The 20,236-nt window shown below is 44.5% G+C and overlaps 1 protein-coding gene across 1 annotated transcript in view; it reads right to left on the reverse strand.

The window, feature by feature from the left end:
* The window catches only part of LOC126199698 (probable cytochrome P450 6a14), an 83,108-nt gene extending 63,371 nt beyond the window's left edge, over positions 1-19,737 (reverse strand). The window contains exons 1-2 of the mRNA XM_049936624.1: positions 19,414-19,737; positions 2,534-2,884 (exon numbers count right to left, since the gene is read on the reverse strand). Of these exons, the coding sequence (XP_049792581.1) occupies positions 2,534-2,884; positions 19,414-19,689 (627 nt within the window). The 5' untranslated portion in view covers positions 19,690-19,737. The remainder of the gene's footprint in view (positions 1-2,533; positions 2,885-19,413) is intronic.
* Between the last annotated feature and the right edge of the window lie 499 nt (positions 19,738-20,236).

Consider the following 20,236-nt stretch of genomic DNA (forward strand, 5'->3'; position numbering starts at 1 on the left):
AGTTCAGAAGAGTTCAGTGAGACTAGCGATGATATAACCAAATACTTAATGATTTCAGCGTCAGCTGCACTGCACTCCCTGTAAAGGAATCTTAATACTAACTAAATTTAGTGGAAGGGGTTCAAGGCTTTCCTATCATTAGTTAGCTGGTAAAATAACGTCGAAAAAGCAGTTAAGTTTACCATTGGAAATGTTATTCTACTCACAAACCATCGTCTATAAATTGCACTATTGATAAAAGGAAATGTTTTAATACAGGATGGTAAAAACCAACTGCGTTCAACACAAATGTGAACGAATATTCCCTGAATGGGTTTCCAAGTTCTACAATGGATTGAAGGATGACCTATGCCATATCACATCTATAATCTAGGTTTAAATTAAGTTTCACAAAAGAGAAAACTATCAAAATGGTCTACAGTGACCCTCAATTATCTTTAATTACTTATCTGACTTCTCGTAAATTACAGTGGCTGATGTGGCTTCTCAATAACTATATAACAGAAAAATCATCGCGTTTCAGATTTTTACTTCAAGTGGCAAATGTGAACACCATGAGCTTTAATTGACGATCGACACTAGTATTACGTAAAGGGGATGTAACAGATGAGACTTCTGCAGTTCTGAGTGAAGCCCTATGCGCTCAAAAGTGCGGCATCGCGTGCGTTCATTACCTTGTCGGTGTTCGTCAGGGGGCGGCGGCCGGCGCAGCACCGCTCACCTCGCCGTCTCCGAACCAACTATCTCCTAACTTCTCCTTACTACAATTTACCGAAGTTGGTTTAAAAAAAACTATCTGGCTGTGTTTTCATCTGACCAATCAGGGTCTCAATGTTAACCTTAAGCCCCGCCTACAAAAATTCTGTCTATCCAATGAGAAACGTTATACTTTTCGTGGTGTGGCAATGTTTTTAAAGTTTGCAACGCAACAGAGACGCGAAAAAGTCTCACGCTAAAACTTGCGGGTGGTGTAGCCCTTTTTGTGTTATCGTAAGATCCATACTGTTCTTCTGGAGGGCTCTAGCTTTTAACATGGGCTGGGGGGTGGTCCTAACGTAACAGAGACGCGAAAAAGTCTCACGCTAAAACTTGCGGGTGGTGTAGTCCTTTTTGTGTTATCGTAAGATCTATACTGTTCTTCTGGAGGGCTCTAGCTTTTAACATGGGTTGGGGGGTGGTCCTAAGGTAACAGAAGCGCGCAAAAGTCTCACGCTAAAAACTTGCTGGTGCTGTGGTCGTAGCGGTTAGCTGGCGACGCGGGTGTCCGTCCCTTATCGTAGGGCCTTCTCGCTTAACACGGTTCTGCTCTCGGCTTCTGTTCTCGTTTCTCCCCTCGGAACTGCGTCTGTCTCACGGTAGGAAGGTATGACATGCATTTAGGCATTTTTGTGTTAGTCTGTGGTATTCCATTTGCTCACTCGTTACTCGTATTACTTTGGTCAATTTAATGTCACGATTTATTCGGAGCTATGTGACATACTACTGGATTTGCTTATCACCTCAGGGTTTTCATGGAAGGTGTTGGATTTGCCTGACACCTTACAAGGCGTTATCTGAAGTACGGACAAAAATTTCGTTGCGTCTCTCAGTGAAATGGTACAGTAGTATGCTTCGTTGCTTCTCTCAGTGAAAGTGTCCAGGCCATTCGTTTGGGTATTCGCAGGCCCCCCTTCTGCTTCTAATCGGTAATGTAGGGGTCTAGTCCACAATGAAGAATTTGCAATCCAGGCCATACGCCAGCGTCGAAAGAGTGTTGTCTTTTATAAACGCCCGATGGGCAAATGAGCTAGTGAAAGCAATTTTAATGCTTAGAAAGAGTAAGGGGCGTTCAAAAGGAAACGAGCCAGAGGCGTAATTACAGAAACCAGTACCTTTATGTTAGAAGTACTGACCCTGGGTCCCACTCCGACACAAGGCGGTGAATGGCTGCGACGTTAACCAGTTCCGCACGTACAGCTGGACGTCGTAGCCCGAGGTGAATCGTTTGCCTCTCAGAGCCATTCCAAGGGAACCAAAGATGGCAGCCTTCTGATTCAATCCTGCAGTACTGGACAACAGTAAATGCCCAGCGCTACTGACATAACTTGACCACCCTTCGCCAAGCGATCAAATAAAAACGACCAGGCAATCTCACCTGTGGGGTCATTCAGCTCCACGACAATACAAAGCCCCAAACGGCCAACACAGTCGCGACACTCCTGCAGAAATGGGAGGTTCTCGTCCAACCTCCATACAGTCCAGACCTCTCTCCCTGTAATTACGCCATTTTTGGTCCCCTTAAAAAGCCTCTGAGGGGCACACTATTCACCTCGGACAACGACGTCCACCTGTACGTGCGCAACTGGTTAACATCGCAGACTCGGGAATTTTATGAGACAGCCATTCACCGCCTTGTGTCACAGTGGGACAAGTGTCTCATTGCCAGTACTAGTTTCTGTAATCATGACTCCAGCTCGTTTCTTTTTGAATGCCCGCTTATACTTTAGAACATAAAAAATATGTTGTTCTGAAATAATGGACTTCTGTACGTCACCAGTACGAAGTTGAAGAGTGTTCGTATGGGCGAGTTGAAGATGCTGCGCCCCATCTTTCGGAACTCGGACTCGGGGTCGCGCAGCGAGTTGCACTGGATGCCGAAGGCGCAGGTGCCGATGACGTCGGTGGTGAACCTGGCGTTCCACTCCTTGATCTCGACCTCCTGGCGGCGCTCGGCGAGCGGCTGCAGCACGGCGACCATCTCGCGCGCGCACGCCTCCATCAGCGGGAACATGAGCCTCATCTTGCCCGAGGTGAACGTCGGCGTCAGTTTGGTGCGCAACGCTCGCCACCGCGGCCCGCCCAGGTTGAACAGGTGGGCGCTCAACGGGTCGTGCTTCTCGTCCACCTGTTCACAACGAGCAAGCCGGCCCACCAATCAGCGCCCGAGTTCCTACCTCACTACGCGCCGAGTCCCACAACTTGCTGGACTCGGCAACGGTGGTAAACTACAGCCACACTCCTCACACATCTACATCTACATGGATACTCTGCAAATCACATTTAAGTGCGTGGCAGAGGGTTCATCGAACCACCTTCACAACTCTCTATAGCGCGCGGAAAGAAGGAACTGCTATATCTTTCCGTAAGAGTTCTGATTTCCCTTACTTTATCGTGTTGTTCGTGCAGGTCGGTGCCAAGAAAATATTCTCTCATTTTCATTAAACGCTTCAAATGCTTCAAATGGCTCTGAGCACTATGGGACTCAACATCTGAGGTCATCAGTCCCCTAGAACTTAGATCTACTTAAACCTAACTAACCTAAGGACATCACATACATCCATGCCCGAGGCAGGATTCGAACCTGTGACCGTAGCGGTCGCGCGGTTCCAGACGGAAGCGCGTGGAACCGCTCGGCCACTCCGTCCGACCATTAAGCACTGCTTGCAGCGTTTGTATTATATGGTTCAAATGGCTCTGAGCACTATGCGACTTAACTTCTGAGGTTATCAGTCGCATAGAACTTAGAACTAATTAAACCTAACTAACCTAAGGACATCACACACATTCATGCCCGAGGCAGGATTCGAACCTGCGACCGTAGCGGTCGCTCGCTTCCAGACTGTAGCCCCTAGAACCGCATGGCCACTCCGATCGGCTTGTGTCATATGTATAGGGTGATTTTTTCCACTATGTATAAACTCTAGGAATTGTTAGATGAGAGGATACGGAACAAAAAATTTCTAATGAACTTACGTCCAGAAATGTATGGTTTCCATGCTAGAGACCATTTATTCACTCAAACTGTGTTGTAGAGACTGCAGTCTAACACCCGCTGTACCATGCAGCCACGGTGGTAGTACGCATGGTTTCCTCCGAGAGGGTGGTACGGCAACAATGTACGATTGAATAAATGGTAACTTTCCTTAAAAAATAAAATTTTACGATTTCGTTGAATGAATGTCTGAACTGTGGAATGGATACAAAGCTTGAATGATCGTGTAGCGTGTTATAACTGCAAGTAGTGTACTCACACTGTGTTACTGTTAGAAAAACTTAATACGAATCGATTGGGCAACGTAACTCCGAATACCAATAAAGAAAAACCGTCAATGCAAAATACCGGGTGATCAAAAAGTCAGTATAAATTTGAAAACTGAATAAATCACGTAATAATGTAGATAGAGAGGTACAAATTGACACACATGCTTGGAATATCATGGGGTTTTATTAGAACCAAAAAAATACAGACGTTCAAAAAATGTCCGACAGATGGCACTTCATCTGATCAGAATAGCAATAATTAGCATAACAAAGTAAGACAAAGCAAAGATGATGTTCTTTACAGGAAATGCTCAATACGTCCACCATCATTCCTCAACAATAGCTGTAGTCGAGGAATAATGTTGTGAACAGCACTGTAAAGCATGTCCGGAGTTACGGTGAGGCATTGGCGTCGGATGTTGTCTTTCAGCATGCCTAGAGATGTCGGTCGATCACGATATACTTGCGCCTTCAGGTAATCCCAAAGCCTGGGGCCCTGGGAGGCCAAGCATGAAGAAAGTGGCGGCTGAGCATACGATCATCAGCAAACGACGCGCGCAAGAGATCTTTCACGCGTCTAGCAATACTTGTTTTTGTTCTAATAAAACCCCGCGTCATTCCAAGCATGTGCGTCAATTTTTACCTCTCTATCTACATTATTCCGTGGTTTATTAAGTTTTCAAATTTATACTGACTTTTTGATCACCTGGTTCATTCTGCCACTTAGGCACTAAATCCTCTGGCCCTGTTCAAAAAAGATAACTTTGGTCCCTGTGTACATAAATAAATTGAATGGTCTTACCTCTAAAGCAGCAACGGTGGAACGCGGTATATTTCGGTCTTTCATGAAAAAAATATAAATATGCTAGCTACATGCACAGCGGTGTGACCGTAATACTTTGGAAGGTACATGAAATTCTTTTGGCTGATAAATGAAAACATTTATGAAAAATACAATTTCTTCGAAAAATGTATGACCCTGGCAGGAAGGCAGTACTCATTGTGGTGAATTATTATCACTGAGTTTTTTAGCAAAATTATATTGCAATTTAAGTTTGTCTTCTCAAAAACAATTGACAATTGAAGTTACATTGCAGAAAAATACATCATATTTACTAATTGATTCACGAACAATGAGATTTACACAGCAAATTTTGTGTAACCTCACTAAACCAGCATCAAGGCAAATCACGAAGTTACACATACCTCTCTGTTAACAAATATTAGAAACATGACAAAAGTGAAATATCTAACTAGCTTTTTTTTCAAATCAGCCTACGTACATTATGGGGCTCGGAATGGACAATGTGTTGAAAGAAGGATATAAGATGAACATCAACAAAAGCAAAACGAGGATAATGAATTGTAGTCGAATTAAGTAGGGTGATGCGGAGGGAATTAGATTGGGAAATGAGACACATAAAGTAGTAAAGGAGTTTTGCTATTTGGGGAGCAAAATAACTGATGATGGTTGAAGTAGAGAGGATATAAATTAATTTCGGCGACAAATATCATCATCATTAGTGTTTTATTTTTTATTTAATTTTTTTAAAATCTAAAACATCCAGAAAATAGCATAGTTACGCAAACGCAGTAACATATTATTACATTTTTAGTGTTCCTTTTTTGACGTGTAGTTTTCTATGGATACTCAAATACTACGTTATTTATTGTATGCTATGGCATGTTTTTAAGAATTATTCTTGCTGTCTGCTGCACATTTTCTGTGCTTTTTTCATTTGCCCTTTTTTCTCAGCGAACAAATGTCATCTGCAACTGTATGCGTGGCTGTTAGTAAACAAATACTAAAAGGTGCCAACAATATACACCTGGGGTTGCGGTAGTGTTGTGGAATCCAGTTTTTGTGTGTACTGGGCTGTTAATTAGTTATTGGTGTACTCACGTTCGTTGGACGGCATGTAGCGGATTCTGTACACAGAAAAACAAAACTTTCGCATTTTGTTTATGATCAATAACATTACGGCATCTTGCTGTTCGCGTGTGTCGCGAGAGGTGTATCGCATGTTCCGAGAAGGCTATGAAAACTGCAGCGGGAATTACGACGACTTCTGTTCCTTATTTATGTCTCTGGGTGTTATGGGGAAGTGGTTCCTTTACGTGTGTGTGCTTTCTGTTCTGTGTCGTGTGTCAGTTCTCTCAGAGCGGTAAAGAATGTGTTGTTTTGCATAAAGACGGACTCAGTTTCTGATATTGTTGTTTTCCTATGCAAACACGGACCAAATGGAAGACTTCCAAGATAAAGTTATTAGTTGCACTTTAGTTTACATTAATATTTCTATCGTATTCGAGTGCCACAAAGAAGTGCACCACAGTAGACTCCTCACAGAATAACACGGAAACCATGCACTTCCGAACAAAACTTCATTAGACGTTCTTTGTTCCGCATCCTCTCATCGATCAAACCTTAGAGTTCGTACACGGTGGAAAAATATCACCCTCGATAAATATAATTCTTATTAACGTTAAAAAAAAAAACCAGGAGCGACGTAGATGACGCTGAGACAAGTAATATAATATAAGACACATGGAATTCCAAATTTCGGGAAATACCCCTCAAATGAATGAGAAACGAAGAAGCAGGCATCCTTGGTTGTGGTGTTACTTTTTGTTATTATTGTTTTCCAAAGTCGCATTTCACCTTCATTTAGGCAAGCTTTACATCATAAACATACCAGAGGTGTTGTGCATACGAGGGGCGTTTGAAAAGTCCAAGCAAAAATAAAAGCTACTTACGTGTTTGGGGTAAACCTTTTTTATTTTTCGACATAGTCTCTTTTTGGGCTTATACACAGACAGAATAAGGAGGATGTGAAACGAGTTGGAATCCTATTTCCATTAATTTTGCGGCCACAACTGCGGAGATGTGTGCTGGTGCATTGTCGTGAGGGAAAAGGACATTTTGCGGTTGAATTGCCGGCGTTTCTCTTGCAGTTCGGTTTTAAAACGGTCCAATAACGATTAATAATATGCACCTGTAATAGTTTTTTCGTTTGACGCTTATTTCGTGAGATATTTGGCCTGATCACGATCAATGGACCACCCTGTATATGTGATGTTAGAGGACTATTCTAATGTATGTTTGTAAGTTATGTAAAGAAAAATGTGAAATGTATAATTTACTAAATAATATTCTGCCGTGGATTAATTAAATGAAAATATTCGTGTATGTAATTTTATATACACTCCTGGAAATGGAAAAGAGAACACATTGACACCGGTGTGTCAGACCCACCATACTTGCTCCGGACACTGCGAGAGGGCTGTACAAGCAATGATCACACGCACGGCACAGCGGACACACCAGGAACCGCGGTGTTGGCCGTCGAATGGCGCTAGCTGCGCAGCATTTGTGCACCGCCGCCGTCAGTGTCAGCCAGTTTGCCGTGGCATACGGAGCTCCATCGCAGTCTTGAACACTGGTAGCATGCCGCGACAGCGTGGACGTGAACCGTATGTGCAGTTGACGGACTTTGAGCGAGGGCGTATAGCGGGCATGCGGGAGGCCGGGTGGACGTACCGCCGAATTGCTCGACACATGGTGCGTGAGGTCTCCACAGTACATCGATGTTGTCGCCAGTGGTCGGCGGAAGGTGCACGTGCCCGTCGACCTGGGACCGGACCGCAGCGACGCACGGATGCACGCCAAGACCGTTGGATCCTAAGCAGTGCCATAGGGGACCGCACCGCCACTTCCCAGCAAATTAGGGACACTGTTGCTCCTGGGGTATCGGCGAGGACCATTCGCAACCGTCTCCATGAAGCTGGGCTACGGTCCCGCACACCTTTAGGCCGTCTTCCGCTCACGCCCCAACATCGTGCAGCCCGCCTTCAGCGATGAGAGTCGCTTCTGCCTTGGTGCCAATGATGGTCGTATGCGTGTTTGGCGCCGTGCAGGTGAGCGCCACAATCAGGACTGAATACGACCGAGGCACACAGGGCCAACACCCGGCATCATGGTGTGGGGAGCGATCTGCTACACTGGCCGTACACCACTGGTGATCGTCGAGGGGACACTGAATAGTGCACGGTACATCCAAACCGTCATCGAACCCATCGTTCTACCATTCCTAGACCGGCAAGGGACCTTGCTGTTCCAACAGGACAATGCACGTCCGCATGTATCCCGTGCCACGCAACGTGCTCTAGAAGGTGTAAGTCAACTACCCTGGCCAGCAAGATCTCCGGATCTGTCCCCCATTGAGCATGTTTGGGACTGGATGAAACGTCGTCTCACGCGGTCTGCACGTCCAGCACGAACGCTGGTCCAACTGAGGCGCCAGGTGGAAATGGCATGGCAAGCCGTTCCACAGGACTACATCCAGCATCTCTACGATCGTCTCCAAGGGAGAATAGCAGCCTGCATTGTTGCGAAAGGTGGATATACACTGTACTAGTGCCGACATTGTGCATGCTCTGTTGCCTGTGTCTATGTGCCTGTGGTTCTGTCAGTGTGATCATGTGATGTATCTGACCCCAGGAATGTGTCAATAAAGTTTCCCCTTCCTGGGACAATGAATTCACGGTGTTCTTATTTCAATTTCCAGGAGTGTATATTTGTGCAAGCCGTCATTTGTATAAAATGGTACACGCTTTAGGACAATGTATGGGATACCTGTTATGTAAGATATCGAGTGTTTTTGCACTGTACGGAAGTCACTGTGGGAGGCGTAATGGATGGCTTGGCGTTTTGACGCGCTACCTGTAGAGAGGGCGGTAACGAGAAGACACACTCTGCGGGCATCTAGGAGAGGGGCAGCCCTCGCACGGAGCAGCGGATGCGTCGCCTGGAAATTGTTGCACAATGGCCTCGAATGACGTCTGCTGAATTATTACGGCTTTGGTAGAAGCTGCTGGGCTCTGTAAGTTATGGACGTTAAAACGACGCCAAGAAGAATTAATTAGTCGATACTTCAAGAAACTCGTGCGCCGTACCAGGGGTGGCGTAGTCGCCATTACTGCGTGCCACATCAAACACCTACAGCCGACGGGTTACGAACTGTACAATGAGAACTGTAGCAGCGTGAACTATGAATTCAAAATTAACTTTTTTGAATAATTATTACTTTAAACATGAAACCTGGTTTACCCTGTTACGTTCATAATTACTTATTTTGTACAACACCCGCTGGTAAGTTTCATTTGTCAGTGTCACCCGTCCATTCCGTTTCCTTTGTACTGTTTCTCCTGGGTGGTCTTGGGATAAAAAAGATGTAAACTAAATATTACGATAAATCTTATAAAGAACCAACAAGTTACACCAAGGAAGAAGAGACAGAACTACAATGGACATGTTACTCCATGGACTCTTGCGCTTATATGCATCAACTATCTTTTCTTTGTCATTCGCTTATCTTATCTACTCGTGTTCGGACCTAAGAGGACGTTCTTGTGTAAAGCTTACCTTTCTGTACCAGCTATTATGTAAGTTGTACTTAAAACCAGAAAAATATAACGGTTATTTTGTCAAAAGAATTTGTGTATGCGGTCAATCAATTTGTAATCTGATACCTGGATTGTCCTAAGTAGATATGGGCCTTAGCAAAGAATTTCCATTGTTAGGCACTATCTTAGAAAATCTTTAGCATTTTTCTTTTAGTTCATCTACGAGACGTTACGTCGGTTACGACTATTAACTTTCTTTCCGATCCTACGAGCCCGGCGGCCGCTGATAATAATTTAACTATTTTTACTTACGGATTTTCTTTATGTAACGAGATAACATCCGAGGCATAAAAGGTCTGGTCACAGGATTCCAGTTCCATTATAGGATTTCATTTGTAGATGCTACTCTTGTTATCTTATATTGGGGAATCGAGACTAAACCACGATATTAAGTTACGTATTGCAGTAGTTTACACCGAACAGACTTCTCACGAGCCTGGAATAATATCTGTGGTGTTGAGTGAAGAAGGAAAGGACAATTAACCATCGACGATTACGTAACTACCCTGAGAACTAACCTAGTTTATTAATTACTGATCTGTGTCGGGCTAACTTAAAAGATATTGCACTATTAAGAACATTCTTGTGAGTCATTTTCAGAGAAGTGTTTTCAACCGCTACTATTGAGTCGATAAGAATACGATTACATTGTCAGACTGCCGTATGATTTTTAGATATCACTGTTTTTATATTTTTACATTACACCTTGCCCACAGCTCGTTTCCAAAAATCTGAATCTTTGTGGAGCTATCCGCATATCGAGAGGTGATACTCGGTGCAGGTCACCAGCTTGTTCCTCGAAGATGTGTCTCGAACCTCCAAAAGGTTTCGAATAGTAAAATACTGCTTTTTAACTGCACTTTGCAACAGCTAGCTTCAATTGAATCAAAGTACGTGAAATGTGAAAGGAGTCTACTGGGGTACACTTGTATGTGGCACCCCAATATTCTAACGATACTAATGTAAACTAAAGTGAAACTATTATATTGTAAAAGATTTATGTCTCTGATGGGCACTATAAAGCGGATCGCTGACTTTGCACGAGCGCAGAGCCAAAGATACTGCTTCTGGTCTGAGATTATAATGCAGGAGCAAGAGAGCGCTTGGCGCACTGCATTGAGTGTGTATCAGTCTGTGAGCGAAAGAGGATGCAGTAGGCAGTTTTGTGGTATGCTCGAAAGCCACCAAGTGTTAGATTATAACGTAGGAATTTTCCTCATACCAATATTTTGTGTTACACCGCACTCAAAACAGGTAGTTAAAAACGATGAGTGATTTTTAATGGTATATAAAGTACATTGAAGAAATGTAAATTTAAATGTGATAAGAAAGGAATACTGAATTGATACTACAGAGAAACTTCACTAGTTCATGTATTATGGGAAACGAAAGTGGAAACAGAAGGCCTCTCGATGTTAAGGTAAGGAAGTAAATGTTTTATTACTTTTCTTTTGCCAGAGCGTTAGTCTAAATGAGTTGACTGATAATTGGTAACACCAGAATGTAAGTAAACAGATTTGATGAATAGGCTAGTAAGATATTTCCCTTTTGTAATGTTTCTAAAGATTTGTTAACACAGATATACGTAATTTGATGATTTGTCTTTATGCTTTTTAGTGATTTTAGATAATACTTGCTACACAAATCTCATTGTTTGTGAGTACGTCAGGGAAGAAAGGGTTTCATTTAGTGGAAAGAATATTCTTCTTCTGAGTAATGTAATTTCAGTTGTCAGATGTTTTGAAAAGCCAAAATTAACTTCGAATACAGCTTCACTATTGAAAACGTCTGTGTTAGTAATTCACTCAAATCACTACCGCCTCCCTGTCCAGGTCATATGTTTTTCAAAGACATTCAATTTTTCTTCAATGTTCCCATTTATCAGCCAAAAGAATTTCATGTATACTTCAAAGTATTACGGCTAGCGTTCAAATAATTTACGCGTTTGCTGCCGGCTGGCGTCTTCGACCACCGCCGATATTTCGGCAGGAGCACATCCTGCCATTCTCAAGGCACAACTGCAAGGAGGAAGCAATTTGCAAGGGAATTTAATGCCTCGGTTCACAGAGGAGAAACAAGGAAGATACCACACACAGAACAAGTAACCGCAAAGTCAACACACAACCACAGATAACCAATATCAGAAATATCGATAGTGACTATTAATCCACAGGTGAGGTGGCCCTAATGCTGTCCCTGTGCTTTAGCTGAGAGACAGAGCCGGATTCCAAACAGCATTTTGACAAAATGCACCACCTCTGTTTAAAAGGTTGCTCGATAGTTTGATGTCAACAGCCTCCTTAATGACACTATCCCAATAGTTGGACGTCCAAGCCAGAATCTCCGTGTTGTTGTATTCCATAGGATGACGAGTGTCAAGGCAATGTTCTCTCACTATAACCATTCTGACTAAAGGTGACTTCGAGATGTAATAGCTCAGCTGCTAAACTTTCAGGGTCTGAGATAACGTGGGCCCTGTGGGGCCTGATCTTGGTTTGCGTAAGGCTGGTGTCTATTGTATTCCTTGCAGTTGTGGCATGTCACATAATGGTCAGACAATCAGGACTGTGGAAGACCGGTGTATTGAACATAAGCGTCACACACGCTTACAACAGCCGAGCAAATCCGCTATTGCAGAACATTGCCTTGACACCGGTCATCCTATGGAATACAACAACACGGAGATTTTGGCTTGCACGTCCAGCTATTGGGATAGTGTCATTAAGGAAGCATTTGAAATCAAACTATCAAGCAACCTTATAAACAGCCACGGTCGCAGGTTCGAATCCTGCCTCGCGCATGGATGTGTGTAATGTCCTTAGGTTAAAGTCGTTCTAAGTTCTAGGGGACTGATGACCTCAGAAGTTAACTCCCATAGTGCTCAGAGCCATTTGAACCATTTTGAACCTTATAAACAGAGATGGTGGATTTTTTTCAAAATGCTGCTTGGAATCCGGCTCTGTCTCTCATCAAAAAACAGAGAGTCAGAATTAGGGCTACCTCAGATGTTGATTAATAGTCACTATCGATATTTCTGATGTTGGTTATCTGTGGTTGTGTGTTGACTTTGCGGTTACTTGTTCTGTGTGTGGTATCTTCCTTGTTTCTCGTCTGTGAACCGAAGTATTAAATTCCCTTGCACATTGTTTCCTCCTTGCAGTTGTGCATTGAGAATGGCAGGATGTGCTCCTGTCGAAATGTCGTCGGTGGTCGACAACGTCACCCGGCAGCAAACCCGTAAATTATTTGAACATTCAATTCGCCGGGAAAAGTTAAGGTCTCATATTACTGCCTGCATTGCACACTGCTGAGGCTGTAGCTAGTAATTTTATTCTTCTTCATGAGAGAGCAGAATATAACGATATCTACTTTTACTGCTTTAGAGGAAAGACAATTTTATTTATTTGTTATGTGCACAGAGACCAAAGTTATTAGTTTTGAACATGGCCAGAGGATTCAGCACCTAAGAGACTGAATGTATTTTGCAATGACTGTGTTTCTCTATTGGTATTGGGAGTTTCGTTGCGCAATCACTTCGTATAAAGCTTTGCTAACAATAACACAGAGTGAGGACGTCACTTGCAGCTACAACACGCTACACGTTAACTCCAGTTTTGTATGCATTCCCAGTTCAGGCATTCATTTACTTGTTTCAAAGTTTTTTAAGGAACGTTACAAATGGAAGCAGAAACTTACACAGCTGTACCCTGTCCTCCAGCTATTCGGTCTGTGTATCTACTTCTACATACAAGGGGCGGACTGAAGGATGGAAACAACAAACACACAACATATAGGGATATACACTGCTGGCCACCGTAAATGCAACACCCTGAAGGAAGCATCCGAATCAAGTGAAATTTACACCATGAGTTTGCAGCGATGAGATATGCAACTGATTACAATTTCAGCGCAGACGCACATCACGCGCGCCTGTGGCGCCACCTCATAGCGCCATTTAAGGCTTGGCGATTTCGACGAGTGTACGTTCGGCACGTGTGTTTACCTTGTGGTTGTTTCACAAGACGATCAGTTATGCGTCGTAGACAACAGCGAACATCTTTTGATCAAGTATCCGAGTTCGAAAGAGGAAGGATAGTGGCTTACCGAGATTGTGGATTATCATACAGAGAAATCGCTAGTCGTGTTGGACGAAACCAAACAATTGTAATGCGGATATGTGACCGTTGGATGCAGGAGGGTACGACGGACCGACGTGGTCGATCGCATTCACCTCGGTGCACCACTGCACGTGCTGATAGGCAAATTGTGCGCATGGCAGTGACGGATCGCTCAGTGACATCCCGAACCGTAGCACAGCACATTGCGTCTGTAACGCGTCATCCAGTGTCTGCGCGCACCATTCGACGCCGTTTACAGCAGAGTGGTCTGTCCGCAAGACGTCCATTGCTTCGTCTACCATTGACGCAGAACCACAGACGTCTCCGTCGCCAATGGTGTGATGACAGACGGATGTGGACGGCAGAATGGAATGACGTTGTCTTTACTGACGAGGCACGCTTCTGTCTGCAGCACCACGATGGTCGGATTCGAGTGTGGAGACACCGTGGAGAGAGGATGCTGGACAGCTGCATTATGCACCGCCACACTGGTCTTTCACCGGGAATTATGGTATGGGGCGGTATTGGATATTACTCTCGCACGCCTCTAGTACGCATTGCCGGTACTTTAAATAGCCGGCGCTACATATCCGAGGTGCTGGAGCCAGTTGTCCTTCCTTACCTTCAGGGCTCGGCCACAGCCATATTTCAACAGGATAATGCGCGACCACACGTGGCACGCATTGTCCGAAGGTTCTTCGTCAATAACCAGATTGAATTGCTTCTCTGGCCGGCTCGCTCTCCGGATCTTTCGCCGATAGAAAACATGTGGTCCATGGTTGCTCAACGAGTGACCCAGATTACATCCCCAGCTGCCACACCAGATGATCTTTGGCAACGTGTGGCAGCTGCTTGGGCTGCTGTACCCCAGGAACACATCCAACGTCTCTTTGACTCAATGCCGAGACGTGTGGCAGCGGTGATCTCCAACAATGGCGGCTACTCTGGCTACTGATTCTGGCAGGAACCACATGTCACAGACGTCTGTAAACGTAATCATTTGATACTTGGTCAACATGTTATCTACAAAATAAATTTTGTTGTGCTACCTCTTGTCTTTCTTGGTGTTGCATTTACGGTGGCCAGCAGTGTATAATACGGCTTAGGAAACCCTTTGTCAGTAAAAATAGGTTTTTGTCAGAGGCCTGAAGACTGATTTCATCTTGTGTCTTTTCAGCTTTCTTTCCTTTCTCTCACTCTGTGTCGGGAAAGACAAACCGCCTGCTGTGAAACACAAGATCAGATCGTTCTTCAGGCTCACGACAAAAATCCGTTAATTATTATACCTGTTAAAAATGCAGTAGGTAATATTGAAATGGGATAACTTAGCGGAAGTCGAAAACAGTGTGAAACAAGATTTATCGGATAAAATAACATTCTTTCACTGCTCCACAGTTGTGACTTAGCGGATGATATTTTTCCGATTTTCCTGTACGCGGCACAAATCTTCGATACGTTGCCTCTCGAAACACCGAACATTTCGGCTCCCTTGGTTTCGCAGGTACCCATCATACGGGCACCAGCAGTTTACCCAAGTCCTAACGCACAAAGCTGCGGCATAATGTAGTCACAACTACACAGAACATCGTTCTGGCCACGACTGACACTTTCTATGGACTGAGGACACTGCACGGTACCGTTCATGGTCAAATACAATATACGAACTTGCAAACTTGAATCATATATGATATGGCTTGAATTCAACCAAGTAGTATCGGCAGCAACTGAGAAATTTATACGAAATAAATTGACAAACGACGGCACTGATCTTCCTTGGTACACAAAACGGGTCATAACACAATTGCAGAAACAACGAAACAAACATGCCAAACTGAAACAGACGCCCAATCTCCAAGATTTTCGACCTTTCACAGAAGCTCGAAATTTAGGGCGGAATTTAACGCGACATGCTTATAATAGTTTCTACAACGAAACTTTGTCTCGAAACCTGGCAGAAAATCCAAACAGATTCTGGTCGTACGTGGAGTATTCTAGCGGAAAGACACAATGCCTCCTCAGCACGATAGCTATGGAGATACTGTCGAAGACCTTGCTGCCAAAGAAGAGTTGCTATAAACAGCCCTCCCAAAATTCTTTCGCCGAAAAAGAAGAAGTAAATATTCCAGCTACCAACATGAGTAACGTAGAAGTAAATATCCTCGGAGTAGTGAAGCAGCTTAAATCACTCAATAAATGGTTCAAATGGCTCTAAACGCAATGGGAGTTAACATCTGAGTTCATCAGTTCCCTAGAACTTAGAACTACTTAAACCTAACTAACCTAAGGACATCACACACATCCATCCCCGAGGCCGGATTCGAATCTGCGACAGAAGTGGTCGCACGGTTCCAGACTAAGCGCCTAGCAGTATCCACATATTCGTTAAACGCAGCTACAAAAGTACACTACTGGCCATTAAAATCGTTACATCAAGAATAAATGCAGACGATAAAAGGGTATTCATTGGACAGATATACTATACTAGAACTGACATGTGATTACATTTTCACACAATTTGGGTGCATAGATCCTGAGAAATCAGTACCGAGAACAACCACCTCTGGCCGTAATAACGGCCTTGATACGCATGGGCATTGAGGCAAACAGAGCTTGGATGGCGTGTACAAGTACAGCTGCCCATGCAGCTTCAACACGATATCACAGTTCATCAAGAGTAGTGAACTGTGACGAGCCAGTTGTTCGACCACCATTGACCAGACGTTTTCAATTGGTGAGAGATCTGGAGAATGTGCTAGTCAGCGCAGCACTTGAACGTTTTCTGTATCCAGAAAGGCCCGTACAGGACCTGAAACATGTGGTCGTGCATTATCCTCCTCAAATGTAGGGTTTCGCAGGGATAGAATGAAGGGTAGAGCCACGGGTCGTAACCCATCTTAAATATAATGTCCACTGTTCAAAGTGCCGTCAATGCGAAGAAAAGGTGGCCGAGACGTGGAACCAATCGCACCCCATACCGTAACTGATGATGGTCGAAGTAGAGAGGATATAAAATGTAGACTGGCAATGGCAAGGAAATCGTTTCTGAAGAAGAGAAATTTGTTAACATCGAGTGTATATTTAAGTGTCAGGAAGTCGTTTCTGAAAATATTTGTATGGAGTGTAGCCATGTATGGAAGTGAAACATGGACGATAACCAGTTTGGACAAGAAGAGAATAGAAGCTTTCGAAATGTGGTGCTACAGAAGAACGCTGAAGATAAGGTGGGTAGATCACGTAACTAATGAGGAGGTATTGAATCGGATTGGGGAGAAGAGAAGTTTGTGGCACAACTTGACTAGAAGAAGGGATCGGTTGGTAGGACATGTTTTGAAGCATCAAGGGATCACAAATTTAGCATTGGAGGGCAGCGTGGAGGGTAAAAATCGTAGAGGGAGACCAAGAGATCAATACACTAAGCAGATTCAGAAGGATGTAGGTTGCAGTAGGTACTGGGAGATGAAGAAGCTTGCACAGGATAGAGTAGCATGGAGAGCTGCACCAAACCAGTCTCAGGACTGAAGACGACAACAACAACAACAACAACCATGCGGCCGGGCGATACGCCAGTATGGCGATGACGAATACACGCTTCCAATGCTCGTTCACCTCGATGTCGCCAAACACTGATGCGACCATCACGATGCTGTAAACAGAACCTGGATTTATCCGAAAAAATGACGTTTTGCCATTCGTGCACCCAGGTTCGTCGTTGAGTACACCATCGCAGGCGCTCATGTCTGTGATGCAGCGTCAAGGGTAACCGCAGCCAGGGTCTCCGAGCTGATAGTCCATGCTGCTGCAAACGTCATCGAACTGTTCGTGCAGATGGTTGTTGTCTTGCAAACGTCCCCATCTGCTGACTCAGGGATCGAGACGTGGCTGCACGATCCGTTACAGCCATGCGGATAAGATGCCTGTCATCTCGACTGCTAGTGAGACGAGGCCGTTGGGATCCAGCACGGCGTTCCGTATTACCCTCCTGAACCCACCGATTCCATAGTCTGCTAACAGTCATTGGATCTCGACCAACGCGAACAGCAGTGTCGCGATACGATAAACCGCAATCGCGATTCGCTACAATCCGACCTTTATCAAAGTCGGAAACGTGATGGTACGCGTTTCTCCTCCGTACACGAGGAATCACATCAACGTTTCACCAGGCAACGCCGGTCAGCTGCTGTTTGAGTATGAGAAATCGGTTGGAAACGTTCCTCATGTCAACACATTGTAGGTGTCGCCACCGGGACCAACCTTGTGTGTGTGGTGTCACCGCCAGACACCACACTTGCTAGGTGGTAGCCTTTGAATCGGTCGCGGTCCGTTAGTATACTTCGGACCTGCCTGTCGCCACTATCAGTGATTGCAGACCGAGCGCCGCCGCACGGCAGCTCTAGTCTAGAGAGACTCCCTAGCACTCGCCCCAGTTGTACACCCGACTTTGCTAGCGATGGTTCTCTGACTACATACGCTCTCATTTGCAGAGACGACAGTTTACCATAGCCTTCAGCTACGTCTTTTGCTACGACCTAGCAAGGCGCCATATTCTTCAAGAACGTATTCTGAACAGATAATATTGTGAATCATGTACCGTTAAGAGCGACGTTCATCATTAATGGATTGAAGTTAAGTATCAAACTAATTATGTCCGCTTTCTAAATTCTAATTCCTTGTCATGTTCCAGACCTCACGTCAGTATAGTCCTTCCCTCGTCACGCGAGCCTGCGTGAGCTAAAGCGCGTGCATTTCGGCCTCAACTAGTAACACGGTGTTGGCTCTTCTGCCAACACAACAGTGTGAATGCTCTGGAAAGCTAATCATTTGCATATCACAGCATCTTCTTCCTGTCGGTTAGATTTCGTGTCTGTAGCACGTCATCTTCGTGGTGTAGCAATTTTAATGGCCAGTAGTGTATATCATGTTACCACACATAGTTTAGTAGGTACGACGTCATATGCACTGAGATGCGTGAAAAGCTGTCACATCATGCATAAGGTTTAAATTTATTAGTTCTTTGCTGCTAACTCTATTCGCAATATGTTTCGCTGCCGCTGAACGTACCTTCATAAATAGGGTGTATAGTTGGACGACACATGCCGCATCATGCATTGAAATTTAGTACATTTACTCTGTACTACTAAGACACTCCTGTAGTCTAGACAATATAACGAAATCCATGACTCCTCGTAGATCTTTTGACAGCCTTACACTGCGGAGGGGAGGCCGACTGCGGTGGTCTAGCGGTTCTAGGCGCGCAGTCCGGAACCGCGCGACTGCTACGGTCGCAGGTGCGAATCCTGCCTCGGGCATGGATGTGTGTGATGTCCTTAGGTTAGTTAAGTAGTTTTAAGTTCTAGGGGACTGATGACCACAGATGTTAAGTCTCATAGTGGTCAGAGCCTTTTGAACCATTTTTTGCGGAGGGGAAACGGCTGTAGGCGACAAAGATAGTCGTCTATAGAACCATGAAGAGACATTGCCGTAGAGACGCTTATAAAACTACGTTTTAGACATGCTAAACAGCTGCCCCAAGCGTACAGAAACTGTTCGGGGTCACGTTGCATAATTCGGGTACGGTACTTATACATCTGCGCATATGCACATTTCTTTGTGCAACTGTTTCATAATTTCGAAGGTGTTTTAACGAATATACGGAAATGAAACATTCGATACTTCACAAACAAACAACGTGCAATTTTTTGTTTTCATTTCTAATGCAAAATTGGAAAAAGTGAATAACAGCGCAATGTGGGGTATTGTCAGCTAGTGAAATTTGAAAATCATTTGCCGTATGCATACATTATTCGCTGCTTACCTTGAAACCCCTGTGCTGGAAGTGGTTGAAGTCTTTGACGAGACAGCTCTTGATGAGTTCCGGATCTCTGATGAGAAGTGCCGGTCTCAGAGATACGAAGATCCCGCCGTAAGGGTGAGGTTGCAGGCGCCAGTAAAGCTCTTGCAAGCCTTCACCGAAGTATTTCCGGCTCAGAAGGATCTCCTTAAAATTACCGAACACAGATTCCGGTTCTAGAAACGGGACGCCGCGGCGCTTCCAGTATCCGTAGATCCATCTGCACACGAGGACCAGCATGGCTGCCACGAACGTCACTGCGGCTACGGCGTCGCCCAGGTAAGAACCGGTGAGCGACATGGCGTGGAGCTGAAATCTGTGAAAAAAAATCGTCGTAAGCTATATATATGTCTGCTGTGGTGTCGTTCGTCATGTAAACAATAAAACACTGAAACATCGTCCCCGAGGTCGGCTTCTACCAGTTTTTCCATTAAAAAAAATGGTTCAAATGGCTCTGACCACTATGGGACTTAATTTCTGACGTCATCAGTCCCCTAGAACTTAGAACTACTTAAACCTAAGTAACTATAAGGCATCACACAATTCCATACCCGAGGCAGAATTCGAACCTGCGACCGTAGCGGTCGCGCAGTTCCAGACTGTAGCGCCTAGAACCACTGGGCCATCCCGGCCGGCATTTACGTACGTACTTTTCTCTGCTTCCGTATGTTTTGTTCTACCTCTCTTGCACTGCAGTAGTCTTCCCGTTGTTTGGTGAAATCGGAAAACAGGACAAAATCAATATTGAGATTTTTATACGATTATTTAAAAAAATAGTATTTTTCTC

The sequence above is a fragment of the Schistocerca nitens genome, chromosome 8 (assembly GCF_023898315.1).
Source record: "Schistocerca nitens isolate TAMUIC-IGC-003100 chromosome 8, iqSchNite1.1, whole genome shotgun sequence".
Taxonomy (NCBI): domain Eukaryota; kingdom Metazoa; phylum Arthropoda; class Insecta; order Orthoptera; family Acrididae; genus Schistocerca; species Schistocerca nitens.